Source organism: Hylobates moloch, unplaced genomic scaffold, assembly GCF_009828535.3.
Source record: "Hylobates moloch isolate HMO894 unplaced genomic scaffold, HMol_V3 SCAFFOLD_11, whole genome shotgun sequence".
Lineage (NCBI taxonomy): Eukaryota > Metazoa > Chordata > Mammalia > Primates > Hylobatidae > Hylobates > Hylobates moloch.
The window spans coordinates 98394767-98414164 of record NW_026652286.1 but is presented as its reverse complement, the minus strand read 5'-3'; the positions used below and the strand labels follow the sequence as shown (position 1 = coordinate 98414164).

Below are 19398 nucleotides of genomic sequence, written 5' to 3'. Positions count from 1 at the left end.
AGACATAGAAAAAAATCAATAAAACTGAGTTTGTTTTAAAGATAAAAAAAATCAGCAAACCTTTGGTTAGACTAAGAAAAAGAGAGAGAGAAAAAAATAAAATTAGAAATGAAAGAGGAGACATTACAACTGATACTACAGCAATGCAAAGGTTAGTAAGAGTCTACTATAAACAATTATACACTAGCATACTGGATAATCCAGAGGAAATGAATAATTTTCAAAAAAATCCAACCTCCTAGAACTGAATCATGAGGAAACAGAAAATATGAATAGTGAGGAAATTGAATCAATAATAAAAAATCTCCCATCTAAGTCCTCTTCCTTCTTACTGTATTCTGGAAGATATCCTCATTCTGATCTTCCAACTGCCTATCTTTGTTCATCTTTTAAGATCTATTTTAATATTCCATCTATTGTGTTCTTTATTGATTACACTTTATATCAAATATTCCTACCTATCTCTTTTTGATGATTTTTGTTTCAACTTGTACTTTAAATTATCTCTAAATATATTTTCATTCTTGTTTTGAATTCCTACTTCTAATAATTTGGCTTCAGTTAGTACATACTATTTAGTACACTAATTTAGTGCTTTTTTGGAGCAGTTTGTACTCTTCAGTTTATAATTATTTTTTGTCTGTGGATTTCTATTTCTCCAGGGTTAGCAAAATCTCCACCTGATAATGGATTTTAGAAAGGCCAGATCCTAGTCCAATAGTCTTGGTGAGTTCAAAGAGTGGGGAAGGAATTAGCCTTAAAGAGATGGTTTCCAGGGACTACGAAATATTCAATAACTCCCGTTGCATACATATTACCAAACAACTGATTTATTCAAGATTTACTATTAAACCCTTAAAGAGAAGTAGCACTGGGATGAGGCAGTTTTCCTAAATTATAATGTACAACTCCTGGGGCTTTGAAATGAGCAGACTAATAACTTCTGACCTGATAATATTCCTGCACTCTTGCCCCCAAAATATAGTCTGGGCCATGCCAATTTCTGTGTTGAAGTAACAGGTGATATGGTCCCACAGAGATGAAGAAGATAAGTGAGCACAGAATTTAAACAGCTCTCTAATACACTGAGGTTATGGCCAAAAATGCCACCACCCCTCCACCCACCCCACCACAAACATGCTGCTTCAGACAACTGAACACCTCCTGCCAGAACTTCTCAAACTTCTAATGGTTTTGTTGATTCATAGAAACCCAGTTTCAGAGCTTATCTAGGGCTGACTTTAGAAGAGACAGACAGAGATCATGCTATATATTCACCTCATGGGGGCCAAATAGTCTGCCTTCTGTTTTTTGTTTTTGTTTTTGTTTTCGAGACAGAGTTTCGCTCTGTTGCCCGGGCCGGAGTGCAGAGGCATGATCTCGGCTCACTGCAACCTCCGCCTCCTAGGTTCATGCAATTCTCCTGCCTCAGCCTTCTGAGTAGCTGAAACTATAGGCACATGCCACCATGCCCAGCTAATTTTTGTATTTTTAGTAGAGATGGGGTTTCACCGTGTTGGCTAGGCTGGTCTCGATCTCCTGACCTCAGGTTATCCGCCTGCCTCGGCCTCCCAAAGTGCTGGGATTACAGTCGCGAGCCACCGCGCCCTGCCTGCCTTCTGTTCTTATAATCTCGTAAGTCTGTGTATGAGGAGAGAGTTTACTATCCTCCAAAATAGAAAGCCGAATCTTAAACCTAAGGCAGATGTAACTTAAAACAAACAAACAAACAAACAAAACAAAAAACAACAAACACATGGGCCATGATGATTTCTAAAAGGCTAAAGAGAATCGTTGAATTCATAAGAAAAAAGAAAGAACACTCAAAGGAAGCGGTCACGAAGGGAACTTCTTTACTCAGATGGTTTGCACCTCCTGTTCCCTTTACCTGGAAGGAAGGTGCTTTTGGTACATGGTTGTCCCTGACTGTTTCCCTCTTGCCCTGACCTAAATAGGTTAGTCCACGGTTCTGAGCTTAAATGTAACTTTAGAAAGAGCTTTCCTAAGACCCCAGTTAGCATTGTCTTCTGTTTACTTTTATTACCCTGTATTTTTTCCTACACCTGTTATAGTTATTTCTTAGTTATTTGTGCATAATCATTAAGAGTAAAGACTTGAGACAGGCAGCCTAAGTTTGACTCTCGCCTCTGTCATTTTCTATTTATATGACTTTGGCAAGTAATTTAATCTTCTATAATCAGTTTCTCTGATGATGGGTCATCAAGTAATCATGATACCTGAGCTTCCCATCATGAACTGTGTTTTCTGGGTCATGAAGCCATAGATTGGGTGTGTAAGATAGCAATCTGCCACTAAGGAGAAGAAGCCAACAAGAGAACAGGTTCAAGCCAGCAAGGACGGCACAAGTTAGTCGCATGAGCAGGTAGTTCTGTTCCATTGCCTCCTCTCTTTTATTGCACACCTATGGCCTCTTAGTTTTCTGTTTAATAATGAACTGATTTGAGATAGGAGAAACTGGCATTTACAAATGGATATTCTGGCAACAACTGGGAGGTGGACTCCCCAAGCATTAAACCACAATCGGGGGTGTCTCATCCATTTAGTCTGGACAGATCTACATTAATTCATGGCTAGTTGCTAACAGCTTGACTTCCATCATGGTTAGAATTTATCCTCACTGGAATAAACAGATATTTTTGGATATGGATGTTCCTGTTAATAATGCTTCTGCCACCACCATTAATTGTGGACTTAGGGAATGCTTTATTCTCCATCAGCGTGTTTTAAACACAGAATTATTTCCATCCAAGAAACTTATTTCACCCCAAAGAAGTATAGCAATATGTTCATGCCCATGGAAATCATTTATCTTACCATGAACCCCATCATCAGAAGCAACCAGCCTAATGGAATAGTGGAATGAATGGTCAAAGGAAGTTTCAATTTAACTGTAAGTTGGGGCAAACACTATGAAAAGATTAGATTATATCTTAGAATGCAGTATATGCTCAGAATCAGCAACTAATATACAATTCTGCTTTTCCCATAGTCAGAGTACACAAGTCCAAGAATCAAGATGTAGAAGTGGGAATAAATTCTCCCATCCCTGTAACTTTGATTTTTGTTCATTTGGAAGTCTTAGTTACCAAGGGAGAAATGCTTCCACTAGGGAATATAACAACACTTTCATTGATTTGAATGCTAGGACCGTTTTGGGCTCCCGATGCCTCCGTGCCACAATATAAGCATAGAGGTTATTCTACAGGCTGAGAAAACTGATCCTGCTTATTAAAAGGGAATTGTATGGCTGTTGCACAATGAGGTAGGGATGACTGTGTCTGGAATACAGGAAATTCTCCGAAGTGCTACTTTATTCTTCCTGTCCAATAACAGTAAATATAAAGCTCTGAAACTGAAAAAAAATCCAGGCCATTGAAAATTTTAACCTTTCAAGAATGAAGATTTTCATCATCCCATCAGATAGATAATGCTGACCCAGTGAGGTTCTAGTTGTGGAAAACAAAATGTAGAATTGGTAGCAGAAGAAGGAAGTTATAAATATTGCTTGCAGCCTCATTACCGGTTAAAAAAAAAAACAAATACTGGATACCTAGGCATATCTTTTTCCTTTCTTGTCATATTTTCTTCTTGTTTTCCTCTATCCTTTTATTATTTTACGTAAAAATTATTGACAGTAGTTGACAGGTGGAATTTATTGGATTTCAAGAGTATTTAACATTGCATGGAAATGAATATCTAGGATATTACTCTGAGGTAGAGATGACTTTAGGACTGTGTGTCCTTATTTAGAGAAAAAATAAGAGTATCTTTACTTGTATGGAGGATAAATGCATCTCTTTAGGCAAAAGCATAAAGTTGCCTTTCTTGTTCAATGGAGTCCAAACATATATAAAAAGGTATGTACAGATGTTGAAAGGCCAAAGGCGTGATTGAGCTGGTTATTAAATGATTGTCTCTCAGTTTTAAGTTCACACTTCTATACTCTGCTTTATGATGGTGGTTTTTGCAAGCTAGATCCTTGTTAAATTCTGCCAATAGAGGGTGCTGGAGGGAGACTGGCAAGCTGGACAAGGGATGCATCTTTTCCTGTTTGCTTCCTCTTCCTCTCAACAGCTTTTTACCTGGGCAGTGGCAGCTGGCTTCAGAGCTACAGTTGGTTTTGTTCCATGGTTTTCCCCCCAACACTTTCAGAACCAGCTTCCTGGTGCCCCACAGAGATACCAGCACCATCCGAACAGTACCCCTTCCCTAGAGGTATGCATTTTATCTTCATGGAGGCCCTTTGTTCCTGAGATGTTTGGGTTCCAGTTCCAAGGGATCCCTCCCTCACAGTTTTAAGTTAATTAATTAATTAATTAATTAATTTTAGAGATGGGATCTTCCTCCATCACCCAGGCTGGAGTGCCACTGCACAATCAGAGCTCGCTGCAGCCTTGAACTCCTGGGCTCAAGAGATCCTCCAGCTGCACTTCCTTCCCCCACACTTCTAAGGTCTAGTCTAATTACCTTAATTACCTTAGACCTTAGAAGTATGGACCGCCAACATTTTCCTTGTGTTCCCTAGACCTACAGGTTTTAGCTGTTTCTTGCAATTTCTGTCTTTGTTAACTCAGTATCTCCCTTTGGCTTTTTGTGTCCTTCAATACCTGGTTAACCGCTCTTAATTTTAAAGTCTCTGTAAAAATAACTGGTGCTGTTTTTGGTTTCCGAGTGACCCACATGGGGAGTAGTATGACTTTCAGGTTTGTGTGAAGGGTAAATGAGTCAGAAAATAAAAAGTGTTTATAGCAGTGCCTCTCATATAGTAATTGTCATATAAGTGGAAGCTATTATTATTATTTACTTAAGATCTGTCTCTCCCATTAGTCTAAGCTCCATGAGGATAGGGATTATGATGCTGTATACATACTAGGGTCTAGCAGTACCTGGAACATAGTATGCTTTGAATACATGTTTGTTAAAGGAATTAGGAAGACGTTGGAGGAGAGAGAAAGAAGGAAACACAATTTGGGTATAGAAGAAAGGTAGCTTTCTTTATATTTTTATTATTATTTTTATATAATATAATTCATCATTCTTTCCAGGCTTCATTCTACAAGTTTCATTAGAAATCAGCCTCTACCCTTGTGAACACATTCGGTCAAACTGCCATTTTTCTCCAGGATGTTGGAATTATTCAGAGTGGAAAGCTCAAGTGTGTGCGAGATGGAGGTAGGGGTGGGAGAGGCATCTGGGGTCATGGGGCATCTCTTCACACAAGTGGCTGATGAGATGTCTAGTGGCCAGACTCAAATGGCTTCCTCAGACCCCACAGTTCTCAGCTTCCTCCATGCCATGCTCCAGGCATGGGAATATTTGTTTTGCTGCTGGCGAAGTATCGTGAAGCTGTTCCCTGTCTAGAGGTTGATGTCTCCTTGTGAGTTTGGCAGGGAAGCTGGATGCAGGTACTATCTCTAGAATCCCATAGACTTCTCCTGCTTTTATTCTCCAACCCCCAGCCCCAAACAGATCTGATTCTAGAAGGTAGACAATCTCTGTTCATGTTTCTGGTGCAGCTTCCTTTCTATGTCCCAATCTTCTCCTCACCCTGGGATCAGCATTCATGAACAAACTCCAAGAAGACTTGAGCCACTTCTTTTTATGTTGCTACTCCCCATCCCTTAAGGCCACAGTTACGTGCTTTCTTTGGAGTGGGATAAGAAGGATAACACAGAGAGGAAAAAAATGTGAAAAATATTAAAATACCCTGCCACAGAAGGAAGGAAAGCAGCAGAGGAAAGAGGAAGGGATTCTTTTCTGAAATTAAACTATCCTTTTCCTCCTTTTCTGAACGAACTGGCTATACAGTGAAAGCACAAGGGGTTGTAGCAACCTGCAGGATATATTGATCTTGTTCTTACTTTCAAGGTTACTTATTTACTTATTTTAAGGGGCGTGACAGAGACTGTAGAAAAGGAGAGGGACTTTCCTTTCATGTGCAGAAGATGGAGCCATGTGTTTGCAGTCCTCTTCTGTAGTGTGTGTGTGTGTGTGTGTGTGATTTTTTTTTAGAAAGTCATTGTGAAGAGGCTGAGGCAACAACCTCACCCAGAAATTGTAGTCACAGAAGAACCATTAACTTCTAAAGGTCTTCATTGCACAGGTCATAGCTCCTGCAGCACCTGAAGTTCACCAAATAGACACTCCACCTTATATCTTTCACATCAGCACAGTTCTTTAGGCAGCCCATGAAGGTTAACCAGGGAGTACCATCCCCTGTGGAGGGGAGAAAAAACAGATCAGAAAGCCTGGCCATGAAACTTCTGCAAAAAAACTTTTCTCCAGACCACAGCAACATATAGAAATAACCTTGTGTAGTTCAAAGCTCCGTTATTCAAATGTAAAGAACTGGAAGCAAGCTGGGGGCTTCCCAAAAGAAATGCAGTGATGGAGCAGTCTCAAAGGATTATCTGGGGTAGGGCAGTAAGGAGAGCAGGAATTCAGGGATTGCCAAAGCTGGGTGTTTCTCTTGAGAATCTTAACACTGGTTCAAGTGAGGGTTATAAATGCCAAGAGGTAGTTTAGCACAAAGGGTGGAAAAAGAGAAATCATGATGTCTCATCTTAACCATCCAGGGCAATTCAGCCAGAGTCTACTGATGATACTGGCCCTTCTATTTCCACAGTTTAGAACCATCTGTAAGGAAGCCCAGACAGGCACAAGGACCAAAAGCCCCCTCCCCGACTCAACAACTCACTGTTACCCATTGGGCGTAGATTACACCTATTCTCTTAGCTTGATTTATTCTCCTCTGTTTTCTTCAGGCTTCTCAAAATACTAATTCCTTAGCTGTAGGCCCCCACCCTCCTTAGTGACCACCTCCATCTAATTTTCATTACGGTATAAGATGGGGATGAAGGAATCAGCCATCCCAGGTGTGAGACTGCCTGTAGTAAAAGTAAAGCAAGGTCTCTCCTTTCCCCTGTGGCTGATACATCCCTGTAGACTTCCTCTGCCCATTCTTCTTTTCCCCAACCCACAACTTACTTTTGAACATCCTTCCAGCCACGCAGGCCTCTTCTGTTGCTGCTATGCATATTCCTCTTCCTCTAGAGCACTTTTCTCCTGGGAACTGGAGGTGGCACATCTTACACTGAACAATTTCTATCCCTTGGCCAGAGAGTGGGAAAGAGAAGTGTGAAAAGATGGCACTACCAGGAAAGAAACCCTCTCCCTTTTTGGGTTAGAAGTCTGCCTAGAGCCAGAGGGCTTTGCCAGAGCCCATCAAGCGTGAACATCTTCCTCTGTGAAAATACACTGAGCCAAGAGAGTGACTGAGGTTTATGGTCTCAGGAATTTTAGCCTGAAAATGGGAGGGGAAAGAAAGGTGGAGGAATAAGGAAAAGTGAAACATTATCAAGACTGAGGTGATCAGACAGGTCCTCTTCATACTTACCAGGAAAATTGTTTTTCACGGCAACTATTTCATCGACTGTACTGGCAAGAGAAAGAAAACACATCTGAAATGTGCCTGAGATTTACTCTTGTATTGGGTTCTTATAGTCTGCCCTTCAGGGTCCATCCTGCACTCTGAAACTGGAGCCATTCCAGGCCCTCTCTGTCCCCCTAATGCCTAGTCACCTACTGGGCATCTCTGCACCTCTTCTCTCCTTCTAAATCTCTTCACCTCTTCAGGGCTTCTCAGATTCATCTACCCATTCCTATAGGATGCAGCACAGACCAGAAGGAGAAAGATAAGTGCACATGCTTTTTTGCTTCATTCCCTTCTTTTTAATTGACTCTGTGTGGCACTCTTACCTGTGGGTGCCTGGAATCTGACAATGGGGACAACCTGAAATTCCTGAAGTTGCCACGCTTTAGATTTGGCCAAGCAACACCGGAAAAGCCAGCATTCCACTTCCTCCTTTTCCTTTTCCTTGCCCTTCACTGACACTCACTCCTGACCTTGTCAGTTGATGCTAATGTTATTTTGTCAGACCTAAAATCAGCTCCTATCCCAGTTCTGTCCTTCTAGGAAAGGTTGTTGAGTGTTGGAACTTAAGGTCTATTTGTATTTTGGTTTTTTTTAGCCCCTGGTGCTCACCTCACCCCACTCATCTTTTCCTCCTCAGACTTTCCCCTTCTCATACCACTTACCTATTTCTACTCACCTGCATCATTTCTCATTGAAAGTGACCCAGATAATGCTGTTGAAAAAAAAAAGATACACTGTCTGCAGACCTCATTTTCCAAACCCCAACTCAAAGCTTCTATGAAAATCCACTCAATTCCTCTGTAATCTGCCTATTTCCCCCCATAAAGGAAGGGAGAAGAGCTTTAGTTAAGGTCCTGGGGACATGACATACCCCTGGTAGAAGGCATAACATTAGAGCAGAAGCTCATCATGCTTCAGTTACCACAGGACTCCCATGAGAAGGCCTCTGTCATGGGTGCTCTCACCTGTTCCTAAATTCAGGACTCTTACCAGATGTCAATCCTAGGGACTCACCCCTAAAGCAGCAGAGCAGGATGGGGAGTTCCAGCAAGAGGGACTTGTCCATTTTGGAAAGAGGGAGGGCCAGGCTACAGCACGAAGCTTCAAGAGTGCCTATTTATACACCTGCAAGGTTGGGCTTTCCTGCGAAGGGTTAGGGGTGGGGACTCTGTGGAAGTTCTTGGAAGGCATACCCTGCTCCTAGGGAAATCAATGACTCTGTAATTTCTCTTCCTTGCAACTTGTGGGGAGAGGGAATGGCCAGGTGAATCCTGAATCTGATTTATTCCAGTTCTACCACTCAGGATTTTTGATGCCAGGTTCTATGGTCTTTTCACTATACTGTACTGTAAGAGAATGCAAGGATAAAGCTGGGCTGGATGGGTAGAATTGAGAGTCATCTACACCAAGACATTCATTAAAGTTGAAAGAATACATAAGTATAAATCATTGGAATGCAGAAAGGCAAAAAGAAGGCTGAACACAGACTTAAAAAATACATACCTCTAGGAATGGAGAAGAGAGGGCACAGAAAGGTTAGGCTCAGAGGCATACAGAGGGTTCCCATGAGGAGAGTAAAGTTTCTCACTGTCAATCATCCTGGAAAGAAGCAGACCCTAGGGTAGAAGATGAAAGCTGAGGAGGGAACTGTTTTCCTTTCTTGGGGCTTTCTGGTGGCTGCGACTTAGACTTTAGTTGGGAGAGAGAGATTTAAGACTACTTCATCTGGAGAGAGGTAAGCTGGTCCTTCTCACTTGATGGCAGGCCAGGGTATTGAACCTGTGGATTCTAAGAGCAGCCATATCTAGTATCTCATTTTAAGTTTTCTGTTCATTTCCTTCAGTTATTGCTATGCATTCACTACATTGTAATGAATGTTGCAGCTTAGTCTTCATTGTCATTGTAGAGAACTGACGGAAGAGCTTGTTTGTGCCCATGCTTAGGGCAAAGCATGTATTGCTAGGAGCATCTTCTCTATATGAGAAGAAGAGCAGCAACTGGAAGGATGCAGGTTGCAACAGGGCACAATGCAGGTCTACAGCCAAGTGGGATGGTGGTCTAAGCAAGTCGTTGGCTGAAGTGGTTGCGGACAGCAAGAGTAATGTATAAAAAAGATTTTTGCATCCATGATATTTTGGAGGTTATTGTCACATGTCAAAAGATCAAACTGGCATTTCCATGCACAGAGGAAGAGAGTTATATACTAACTCCTGACCCGGCACTGACTACCCTGATGAAGTTTTAGAATAACACCATGAAGCATTAATGTACTACATACACACTTGTGCACACATATGCACATGCGTATTCACACACACACACACACATACGACAGCATTGATTTTTGTGTTGAGCATATTCACGGACAGAAGTCTTCCTTTCCTTCCTCTCATTTCCCTGAAATTTAGCATCTTCCTTTGCATTCCTTTCTCTTGCCTTTTGAGAGTTCCTCTCCTTTCTTTCCAGGAACCCCATAATTATTTGCCTAATGGCGCCCATGAGAAAGGACGAAATGTTCTCTTCCTCTGCCCTGTCGGAAACGTCTCCTTACCTAACTCCACCTCTATAATATTATTATACCGCTTCCCCTACAGCAGAAATTTCCTCCTCTCAGCTAATGATTTGTACTGATCCACCTGTATTCCTTGCTTATATTTGAACTCCTTTATCGACTTACCCCTAACATCTCCTCAAATGTATGAATACTCCCTAGTCTTGTGGCCCTAATACCTGATTTTCTTACTGAGCCTCACTCTGCTCCTTTTCTTTGTGACTCTAGTCCTTTTACTTTTTGCCTTAAGGGACCCCCCCACGACGAAATTCTTCTTATGTCATAAATTCCAGACCTGTGGCCAAAAAGTATTCAGCAATCCCTTTTGCCCTATTGTTTTGAGCCCTATGGAAGTTTGTAAAGCCCTTTATTCACAATCCCCTCCCTCTAACACAGAGTTCTGGAGATTCGGTTAGTCCAGAACAGTAAGCCCTGGCTTATACCTCAACTCTGAGAGTGATGAGGTACTTAGTTATGTCTCTGTGTGTGCGATTAGAAGGTGTTTAGATTATGGCTGAGAACTTTTAGTTTGCATCTCCGATGTTATCCTGCAAATAAAAAAATGATGATTTTTGAATGGAAATTCACCTTCCAATCAGTTATTAATCTTAAAAGAAATAAATCTACGCCTCACAGGGGATACAGCAACACATCCTGAGTTGCACTGGTAACTGAGATGTTTTTATGTAATAATCATTTTGAATATGTTAACTGGGCTAGTGATGAGTACCAGGATTTGAGGAAAGACATCTCAGCTTAGGTGGACCTTACATATGAGGAGGAGGGTAAACCAGATGAACTACAGTTATGGTTCCACTGCAGCACCAGTGTCCAGGCCCCTGGTGTTTCCCTAGTACCACAGGACTTATACTAGTAGTGTGCAGAGAGGGGACAGTTCTTCTCTGTCAGGCTTTGAAGGAATGGTCAGATCAGAATATCCTGTTCCTTTTCCCTCAGGCAAGTGAACAGCATAGCTCTGGGTGACTCAAACTAGATGAAATCAGAGTCATTCTATCCTCTTGAGGGACATGAAAGATGGAGGAAATATTCAGACAATATGGGCAGATCCAAGAAGGAGTTTCTAGGAGCCGTTATGACTCTGGGGAGCCTTTCTGTGTATGTTCTTTGCTACCATGAAACTTCCCATCTCTTAAGAATTCTGTGAATCTCAGAATCTCTCAATATGTTGACAATTCCCCAGGTAATTTCTTTCTATTGTACTCAGGGTGGGAGAAGATATCCTGGACAGTAAAGTGACCAGGGAGGTAGGTCTGGGATTCAAGATGAAGAAGTAACCAATAATTTATTTATTGTTCCTATTGTAGCTTGCAGATTAAATAAAAGTCCTGGATTTTAATATTTTGTACCAACAAACCTAGCTATCCCCCGGAGATTCTTTTTAAGGGTGACCTCAGCTAAGGAGAAATTAGGGACTCCTCCCCTACTTTGCATGGTAAATTCATAAGTACATGAAGGCCACTCCCGGAGACCTCCCCTCAAACTGCCAGTGCACCCAAGGAGGCACGCAGCTGCCAGTATTGGTGAGTTTACTACGTACTTGTGAAGTGTCTTTCTCCAGACAGTAAAAATGGTCTTTCTGTGTTCAGAGAAGCTATCCCTGGCCAGTTTGCCCAAGCAGTTTCTCACCTTGTTATTTCCTCTGTGTGTGTGTACGTGTGCAGCGGTGTGGGACATTTATATTGGTGAAATATAATTCACATACCAGAAAAGGCATAGGATTTAAATTAATATTTTAAACTATTTTAATTCAAATTGTGTAACTACAAACCAGGTCAGAAAGGTGAATATTGCTCAAACCACGGAAAACTCCCCACACCAAGTGGTCCTCTCTAAATACATTCTTTTTTCCTCATCTGGTGGGAAACACTATTCTTTCTTTTATGAATTCTAACCATTGTTTTCTTTTGTAGTTTTACCACATTTTATTTTTGCCTGTTTTATTATTTATTATTTATTATTTTTGAGATGGAGTCTCACGCTGTTGCCCAGGCTGGAATGCAGTGGCACGATCTTGGCTCACTGCAACCTCCACCTCTCGGGTTCAAGCAATTCTCCTGCCTCAGCTCCCCCACTACCCCGCCAACAGTAGCTGGGATTACAGGTGCATGCCACCACACCCGGCTAATTTTTGTATTTTTAGTAGAGACAGGATGTCGCCATGTTAGTCAGGCTGGTCTCAAACTCCTGATCTCAGGTGATCCACCCACCTCGGCCTCCCAAAGTGCTGGGATTCCAGGCATGAGACACCACGCCTGGCCACCTATTTTAAATATTGATGTAAATGGAATCATACAGTATGCATTCTAGGAATTATTCATGTTTTTGTATAAAGCTTTACTTTTTTGCAATATATTATGGTATTTAGTTATATGAATATTATGGTGGAGAACTTTCCAGTACTGATGGAAAACAGCAGCCCAGAGATTCAAGAAGCCCAAAAAGCCCTAAGCAAGAAGAACAAAAAAATGCAGCATGATAGTAAAATTTCAGAGAGTCAAAGAAAATAATAAAATGTTAAAAGCAACCAGAGGACAAAGGACATAATACATTCCAAAGAACATTAGATTGATGACTGAATTCTCAATAAGAAGGAGGCTAGATGTTATGGGATGATGTCTTTAATATGCCAACATAGAATTGTGTATCCAGAGAAAATATTCTTCTGCATTAAAGTGAAATAAACACATTATTAAGCAATAATAATGCCATTAACAAACTTGCACTTATTGGGACTAAGTACTATCAATAAATAATTGTTAAGTTGCATTGATATGTTAGCTTGAATTAATCAAGACTGGAGGACAAATGTATCCATTCAATAACTACTGTAGAGAAGAAAGAAAAGATTTCCAATGTGATCTTCTTTGGTGCCTCAGGCCCACAGAGTCCCTACACTGCAGACCTCCTTAGTGCTTCAGCCTGGAGTTCACCAAGCTCAAACTCCAAGAATCTTCCTCCATGGTCAATCTTCCTGAATGCATGAGCTGTCCAGCTGTTCTGATTGAATCCAGAGGGACACAGATGTGTTATCTTTGGGCCACCACTACCTTTGGTACTTAAGAGGTTCATAAAAAAAAATCACCCAGAGACATCAAGGATGATGCACAAATTCAGTGCCAAATTCTACTAAGAGATCAATTAAAATGAAACCCGGAAGGTGACAATATGATTGAGGACATGGAGGTCATTCATGTCCACAGTGAGAACAGTAAAGGAGAGAAGGGGAAGCCAGATGAAAGGGAATAAAGAGTGAATCGTCTAGCAGAAAAGTTAGAAAATAAGGTTCTAAAAACCATAGAGTGTAAAATAGATGAAGTAGCTAGGAATCAATCTGATGCAAGCTGTATGACTTCTCCGAGGAGAAAATAACATAATTTTAAAAAGCTAAGATCCAAAAAAACAAACAAGTTATTACAGAAACTTTTATTTTGAAATCACAAGAAGTTACCAAAAAATAGCTTCTGTGTATGTTTTACCCAGCTTTCCCAATGATAACATCTTCAAAAATCAATACATTTTCTAAACCAGGAAATAGACCTTGGTACACTACTATTAACTATTAACTTACGGACCTTATTTGAATTTCTTCAGTTTTTGCATATACTTTTTTTGGTGTATATTACTATGAAATTTTATCAGTTGTGTAGGTTTGTGTAAAATCACTATAGCAGGGTACATAACTGTCCATCACCACATAAAGGGACTCATTTAGTATGCAATCCTTTGGAAGTGGATATTTTCGTTTGGCATAATAGCCTTGAGAGCCATCCAATTGTTGCAAGTATCAATAGTTCATTCTTTTTTATTGCTGGATAGTATTCCGTTGTATGAATGTACCACACTTTGTTTACCCTTTCACCCTTAGAGGAATATCTGTGTTCTTTCTAGTTTGAGGATATTACAGGGAAAGTTACTATGAATATTCCTTTCTAGGTTTTTGTGGGAACATGTGTTTTCTTTCTTCTAGGGTAAAAGCATTCTACTGAGTGAAAGAATATACACACAAAAAGTGCTTGATTCTCTTTGTTTGAAATACAGTAGCAGTCAAAATTTATCTTGGTGACAGAAAGTAGAGGAGTGGTTACAGGGGATGGAAGTAGGGTTTGGTGTTGATTGCAAAGGGCATGAGGATGCTTTTTGAGATTATGGAAATGTCCTATATCTTGACTATGGTGGTGGTTACACAGTTGTGCACACTGTCAAAACTCAATGAAATCTACACTTAAATGTGTTCATTTTAATATATGTAATCTCTACCTCAGTAAAATTGTTTCAAAAATGTTTTGTGCATGAGTCTAATAATTTTTCCTTGCATTGTTTATATATGTTTTAGGAAATCCTCTACATACATTTTGTACTTCTCAAATAAACAATTTAAAAAGAGAAAGAATAAGTTGGGTGTTGGTAGCCACTAGTGCAGGGTCATGATGTTGCTTGTAGGTGCTGAATTCTCACTGAGAAGAACTTCCAAGCCATAGAAAAGATAAGTATTTTTTTCCTTTTTTGATCATGGAAGCTTAGGGAAGATTTTCAGTTTTGAGAAAAAAAGAATGAGGTCACTTGGGTTCAAACTTCTGTCCTATTGAAGCTTTGATTAGCATTCTATCCTCACATAGAGGGATTAAAATCACACTGTGGTGGCAATAACAAATGGCCATAAAGAATCAACATGCCTTTCAGTACTAGAGTGTTCATATAGTGCCTCTATAACTAGTGTGTGGAGCAACAAACACTCATTAGACTGACAAAACATGGCATGTTCAAAGGGTAGCGGTGTCCCAGCCACTGACACCTCTAACTTATCATAGATCTTTTAATTTTGTGCTTCTTTCCATTGAGAAATATCAAATACATATGAAGTACACAAAACATATGTAAATTTAAAAAACTATAAATAGCATTTATTCAGTACTTACTAAGTCCACTGTTATGTCTTTATTTTTATTTTTTGCTTAACATTTTTTCTTTTTTTTAGTACATGTCAGAAAAGTTTTATTATTCTTGAGTAATATCAAGAAACAAGCTTTTGCAATTTTATACACAACTATTTCTAATTTCCTGTTCCTTATTTATGTGAAGTTGAAAACATGGTGTGATTTTTAATATTCTCTCTTCCTTCTCCTTCCTCACACTAATGCTTTATTAATATTATTTTAAATTGATGAATCATAATTGTATACATTTGTGGGGTTCAATGCGATGTTTTGAAATATATATACAATGTAGGGTGATTAAATCAAGCTAATTAACATCGCCTTGCTTATTATTTTCTATAGCAAGACATTTGAGATTTTTTCTCTTAGCTATTTTGAAATGTACAATACATTATTGTTGAATATAGTCACCTTGCTGTGCAATAGATCTCAAAACTTATTCCTCCTATTTACTTGAAACTTTGTACCCTTTAATCAACAACTCCCCATTCCTTTCCTCCTCAGCATGTCAGCCTCTGGTAACTATCATTCTACTCTCTACTTCTATGAATTCAACTTTTTAAGATTTCACATATAATTGAGATCATGTGGTATTGGTCTTTCTGTGCCTGGCTTTCTTCATTTAGCATAACAGCCTTCAAATACATTCATGTTGTCACAAATGATAGAATTTTCTTCCTCTTTTTAAGGCTGAAGGGTATTCCATTGTGTGTGTATGTGTGTGTGCATATGCATCATGGTTTCTTTGTCCATTCACCTTTCAATGGACAGTTAGGTTGATTTCATAATTCATCTACTGTGAATAATGCTGCAATAAACATGAAAGTGCAGATATCTCTTTCAGAAACTGATTTCATTTCCTTTGAATATGTACCCAAAAGAGGGATTTCTGGAACATATGGTAGTTCTGTTTTAATTTTGTGAGCAACCTCCATAGTGTTTTCCATTATGAGGATACTCATTTATATTCCCACTAACAGTGCACAAGGGTTCCTATTTCTCCACACCCTCCCCAAAACTTACCTTTTGTCTTTTTGGTAATAGCAATTCTAATAAAAGTGTGAGGTTATATCTCATGGTAGTTTTGATTTGCGTTTCCCTGATGATTAGTGATGTTGAGCATTTTTTCATAACTTTCTGGTTATTCGTATGTCTTCTTTTGAGAAATACCAATTCTGGTCTTTTGCTCATTTTTAATTGGGATGTTTGTTTTCTTGCTATTGAGTTGAGTTCCTTTTAAATTTTGGATATTAACTCCTTGTCAGGTGTAAATGCTTTATAAATATTTTCTCCCATTTTGTAGATTGTCTCATAACTCTGTTGTTTCCTAGCAGTAAAGAAGCATTTTGATTTGATGCAATCTCATTTGTCTGCTTTTATTGCCTGTACTTTTAGGATCATATAGAAAATTAATTGCCCAGACCAATGTCAAGAAGATTTTTTCCTCTGGTTTCTTCTGGTAATTTTACAGTTTTAGGTCTTATGATTAAGTCTTTACTGAATTTTGAGTTTTTAAAAAAATATGTAGTGTAAGAAAGGGTTCAATTTATACTTCTGCATGTAGATATCCGGATTTCCCAACACCATTTATTGAAGAGACTGTCCTTTCCCTATTTTGTTTTCTTGGCACCTATGTCAAAGATCAATTGACTATAAATGCAAGAATTTATTTCTGGGCTCTCTACTCTGTTTCATTAATTTAAATGTCTGTTTTTATGGCAATAACGTGCTGTTTTGATTACTATTACTTTGATTTTTTGGGTTTCATGGATCTGAATGTTCATTTTCCTCTTCAAATTTGGGACATTTTCTGTCGTTGTTTATTTAAATAAGCTTTCTGCTCATTTCTGTTTTTCCATTCCTCTGGAATCTATAATATCAGTTTACTTTGTGGCATCCCATAAGTCCCATAGGATTTCTAAACTTTTTTCATTCTTTTTTCTTTTTGTTTCTCTGACTAGTAATATCAAATAACCTGTCTTTAAGCTTACTGATTCTTCTGCTGGATTGATTCTGCTGTTAAAGCTTTCTATGAAAATTTGTAATGCTGTAATTCTGTTTTTAGCTCTAGAATTTGTTTAGTTCTTTTTTTTAAGGGTTTCTATCTCTTTGTTGAACTCCTAATTTTGTTCATGTATTATTTTTCTGATTCTACTTAGTAGTCTATCTTAGTCCTGTTGTCACTCAGTGAGTTTCTTTAAGATAATTAGTTTGAATCCTTTGTCTGGCAGTTTGTAGATCTCTTTTTCTTCAGGGTCAGTTACTGATATTTTATTTTGTTCTTTTGGTAGTGTCATGTTTCCTTGATTATTCATAATCCATTTGGCCATATGTTGAAATGGGAACGTTTGAAGAAGTAGACACCTATTCTAGTTTTTACAGACTGATTTTGACAGGGAAAGCCGTTTATCAGTTAGCCTTTCCAGAGATTCTGGGCAGGCTTTCTAACAGGATCTGTGGGGGCAGGCTTGCTATTGAAGCCCTTGAAAAAGCTCTCCCGGACCTAAATATTTTTTCCCATTCTGTGACTTGTCTTCTATTATCTTGATAGTGTCTTTTGAAGTATAATACTAAAGTTTTTTATTTTGATGAAGTGTATTTTGTCTATTTTTTGTTATTATTGTTGCTGTGCTTTCAGGGTCATAACTAAGGCCATTATCTAATCCAGTGCCATGAATATTTATGCCTATATTTTCTTCTAATAATTTTATAGTTATACTTCTTAGATTTAGGCCTTTGATCCATTTTAACTTAATTTTGTGTATAGTGTAAAGCAGGAGTCCAATTTTACTCTTTCCCATGTGCATATCCAGTTTCTCTCGCATCATTTGTTAAAAAGACTATTTTCCCAATTGAATGGTCTTAACACCCTTTTCAAAAGTCAATTGACTATAATATAAAGATTTATTTTTAGACTCTCAATTCTATTCCATTGATCTAAAAGTCTATTCTTATGCTAGCACCACACTATTTTGGTTACCATATGTAGCTTTGTACTATATTCTTAAATTGGAAAAATGTATGTCCTTCAAATTTGCTCTTGTTTTGACAGATTGTTTTTGGTATTCTAGGCCCTTGCATTTCCATATGATTTTTAGTATCAGTTTGTCAATTCTTGCAAAAACAAAAACTGAGGTTTTGATAGGGATTGCACTGAATCTCAAGATTGCTTTGGGGAATATTGCCATGTTAACAATGCTAAGTCTTCCAATCTATGAACAAAGACTTTATTTACATTTATTTCTGTCGTCTTTAATTTCTTTCAGCGACTTGTTGTAGTTTTCAGTGTACAAGTCTTGTACTTCTGTTAACATTATTCATAACTATTTTATTCTTTTTGACACTTATTAATTGGATATTTCTTTAAAAATTTATTCTCAGATTGTTCATTGCTAGTGTATAGAAATATAATTAATTTTTGCCTATTGATCTTGTATCCTTCAACTTTGCTGAATTGATTTATTAGCTCTCATGGTTTTTTTGTGTGAATGCCTTAGGATTTTCAATATAAAAGATTATGTTATCTCTAAATACAGATAGTTTTACTTTATCTCTTAAAATTTGGATGCCTTTTATTTTTTTCTTGCCTAATTGCCCTGGCTGGAACCTCCAGTACAATGTTAAATAGAAATGAAAACTGTGGACATCCATATTTTGTTCTAGATCTTGGGAAAAAACTTTCAATCTTTCCCATTACATATCATGTGGGTTTTTCCTAGATGCCCTTTATCATACTGGGGAAGTTCTCTTCTTCTATCACTGGTTTATTATTATTATTACTTTTTCATTGTGAAAGGGTGTTGGTGTTGAATTTTCTCAAATACTTTCTCTCTATTGAGATATTCATGTGTCTATTATTATTACTCTAGTCATATATTCTATTTATATATTATTCTATTCATGTATTACCTTAATTAATATTTGTATATGTAATTAAGCTTTATGTGGTAAATCCCCTTTGGTCATGGTATATAATCCTTTCTAAATATATTTTACTGAAGTCTGGTTTGCTAGTATTTTGTTGATAATTTTTATATCTATAGTCATTAGTTATATTGATTTATAGTTTTATTTTCTTCTAATTTTTTTTTCTAGTTTGAGTGTCAGGGTGTATTAGTCCACTCTTGTATTGCTATAAAGAAGTGCCTGAGACTAGTATTTATAAAGAAAAGAGGCTTAGTTGCCCCATGATTCTACAGGCTGTATAGGAAGCATGGCTGTGGAGGCCTCAGGAAACTTACAATCAAGGCGGAAGGTGAAGAGGAAGGAGGTACATCTCACATGGTGGGAGCAGGAAGAAGAACAGTGAAGGGGGAAGAGCTATACACTTTTAAACAACCAGATCTCATGAGAATTTTATCAGGAGACAGCCCTAGGGGGATGGTGCTAAACCATTAGAAATTACTCCCATAATCCAATCACCTCCCACAAGGCCC

General features: G+C 38.5%; 1 protein-coding gene across 1 annotated transcript; it reads right to left on the bottom strand.

The window, feature by feature from the left end:
- Positions 1-4988: 4988 nt before the first annotated feature.
- PATE1 (prostate and testis expressed 1) lies at positions 4989-8548 on the bottom strand. The gene is made up of 5 exons (XM_032167830.2): positions 8471-8548; positions 8133-8168; positions 7418-7453; positions 7009-7131; positions 4989-6237 (listed from the first exon to the last, which is right to left on the bottom strand). Exons 1-5 carry the CDS (start codon positions 8520-8522, stop codon positions 6104-6106), a joined length of 381 nt encoding a protein of 126 aa, XP_032023721.1. The 5' UTR covers positions 8523-8548; the 3' UTR covers positions 4989-6103.
- Positions 8549-19398: the final 10850 nt, after the last annotated feature.

What these genes read in the sequence shown, in the direction of transcription:
- PATE1 (XM_032167830.2), bottom strand. Translation starts at nt 8,522, where the DNA reads ATGGACAAGTCCCTCTTGCTGGAACTCCCCATCCTGCTCTGCTGCTTT. An exon ending in TTCAATGAGAAATGATGCAG is followed by an intron (nt 7,454 to 8,132) that starts GTGAGTAGAAAT and finishes TTGCCAGTACAG; the next exon opens with TCGATGAAATAGTTGCCGTG. An exon ending in GGCTGGAAGGATGTTCAAAA is followed by an intron (nt 6,238 to 7,008) that starts GTAAGTTGTGGG and finishes TCCCCTCCACAG; the next exon opens with GGGATGGTACTCCCTGGTTA.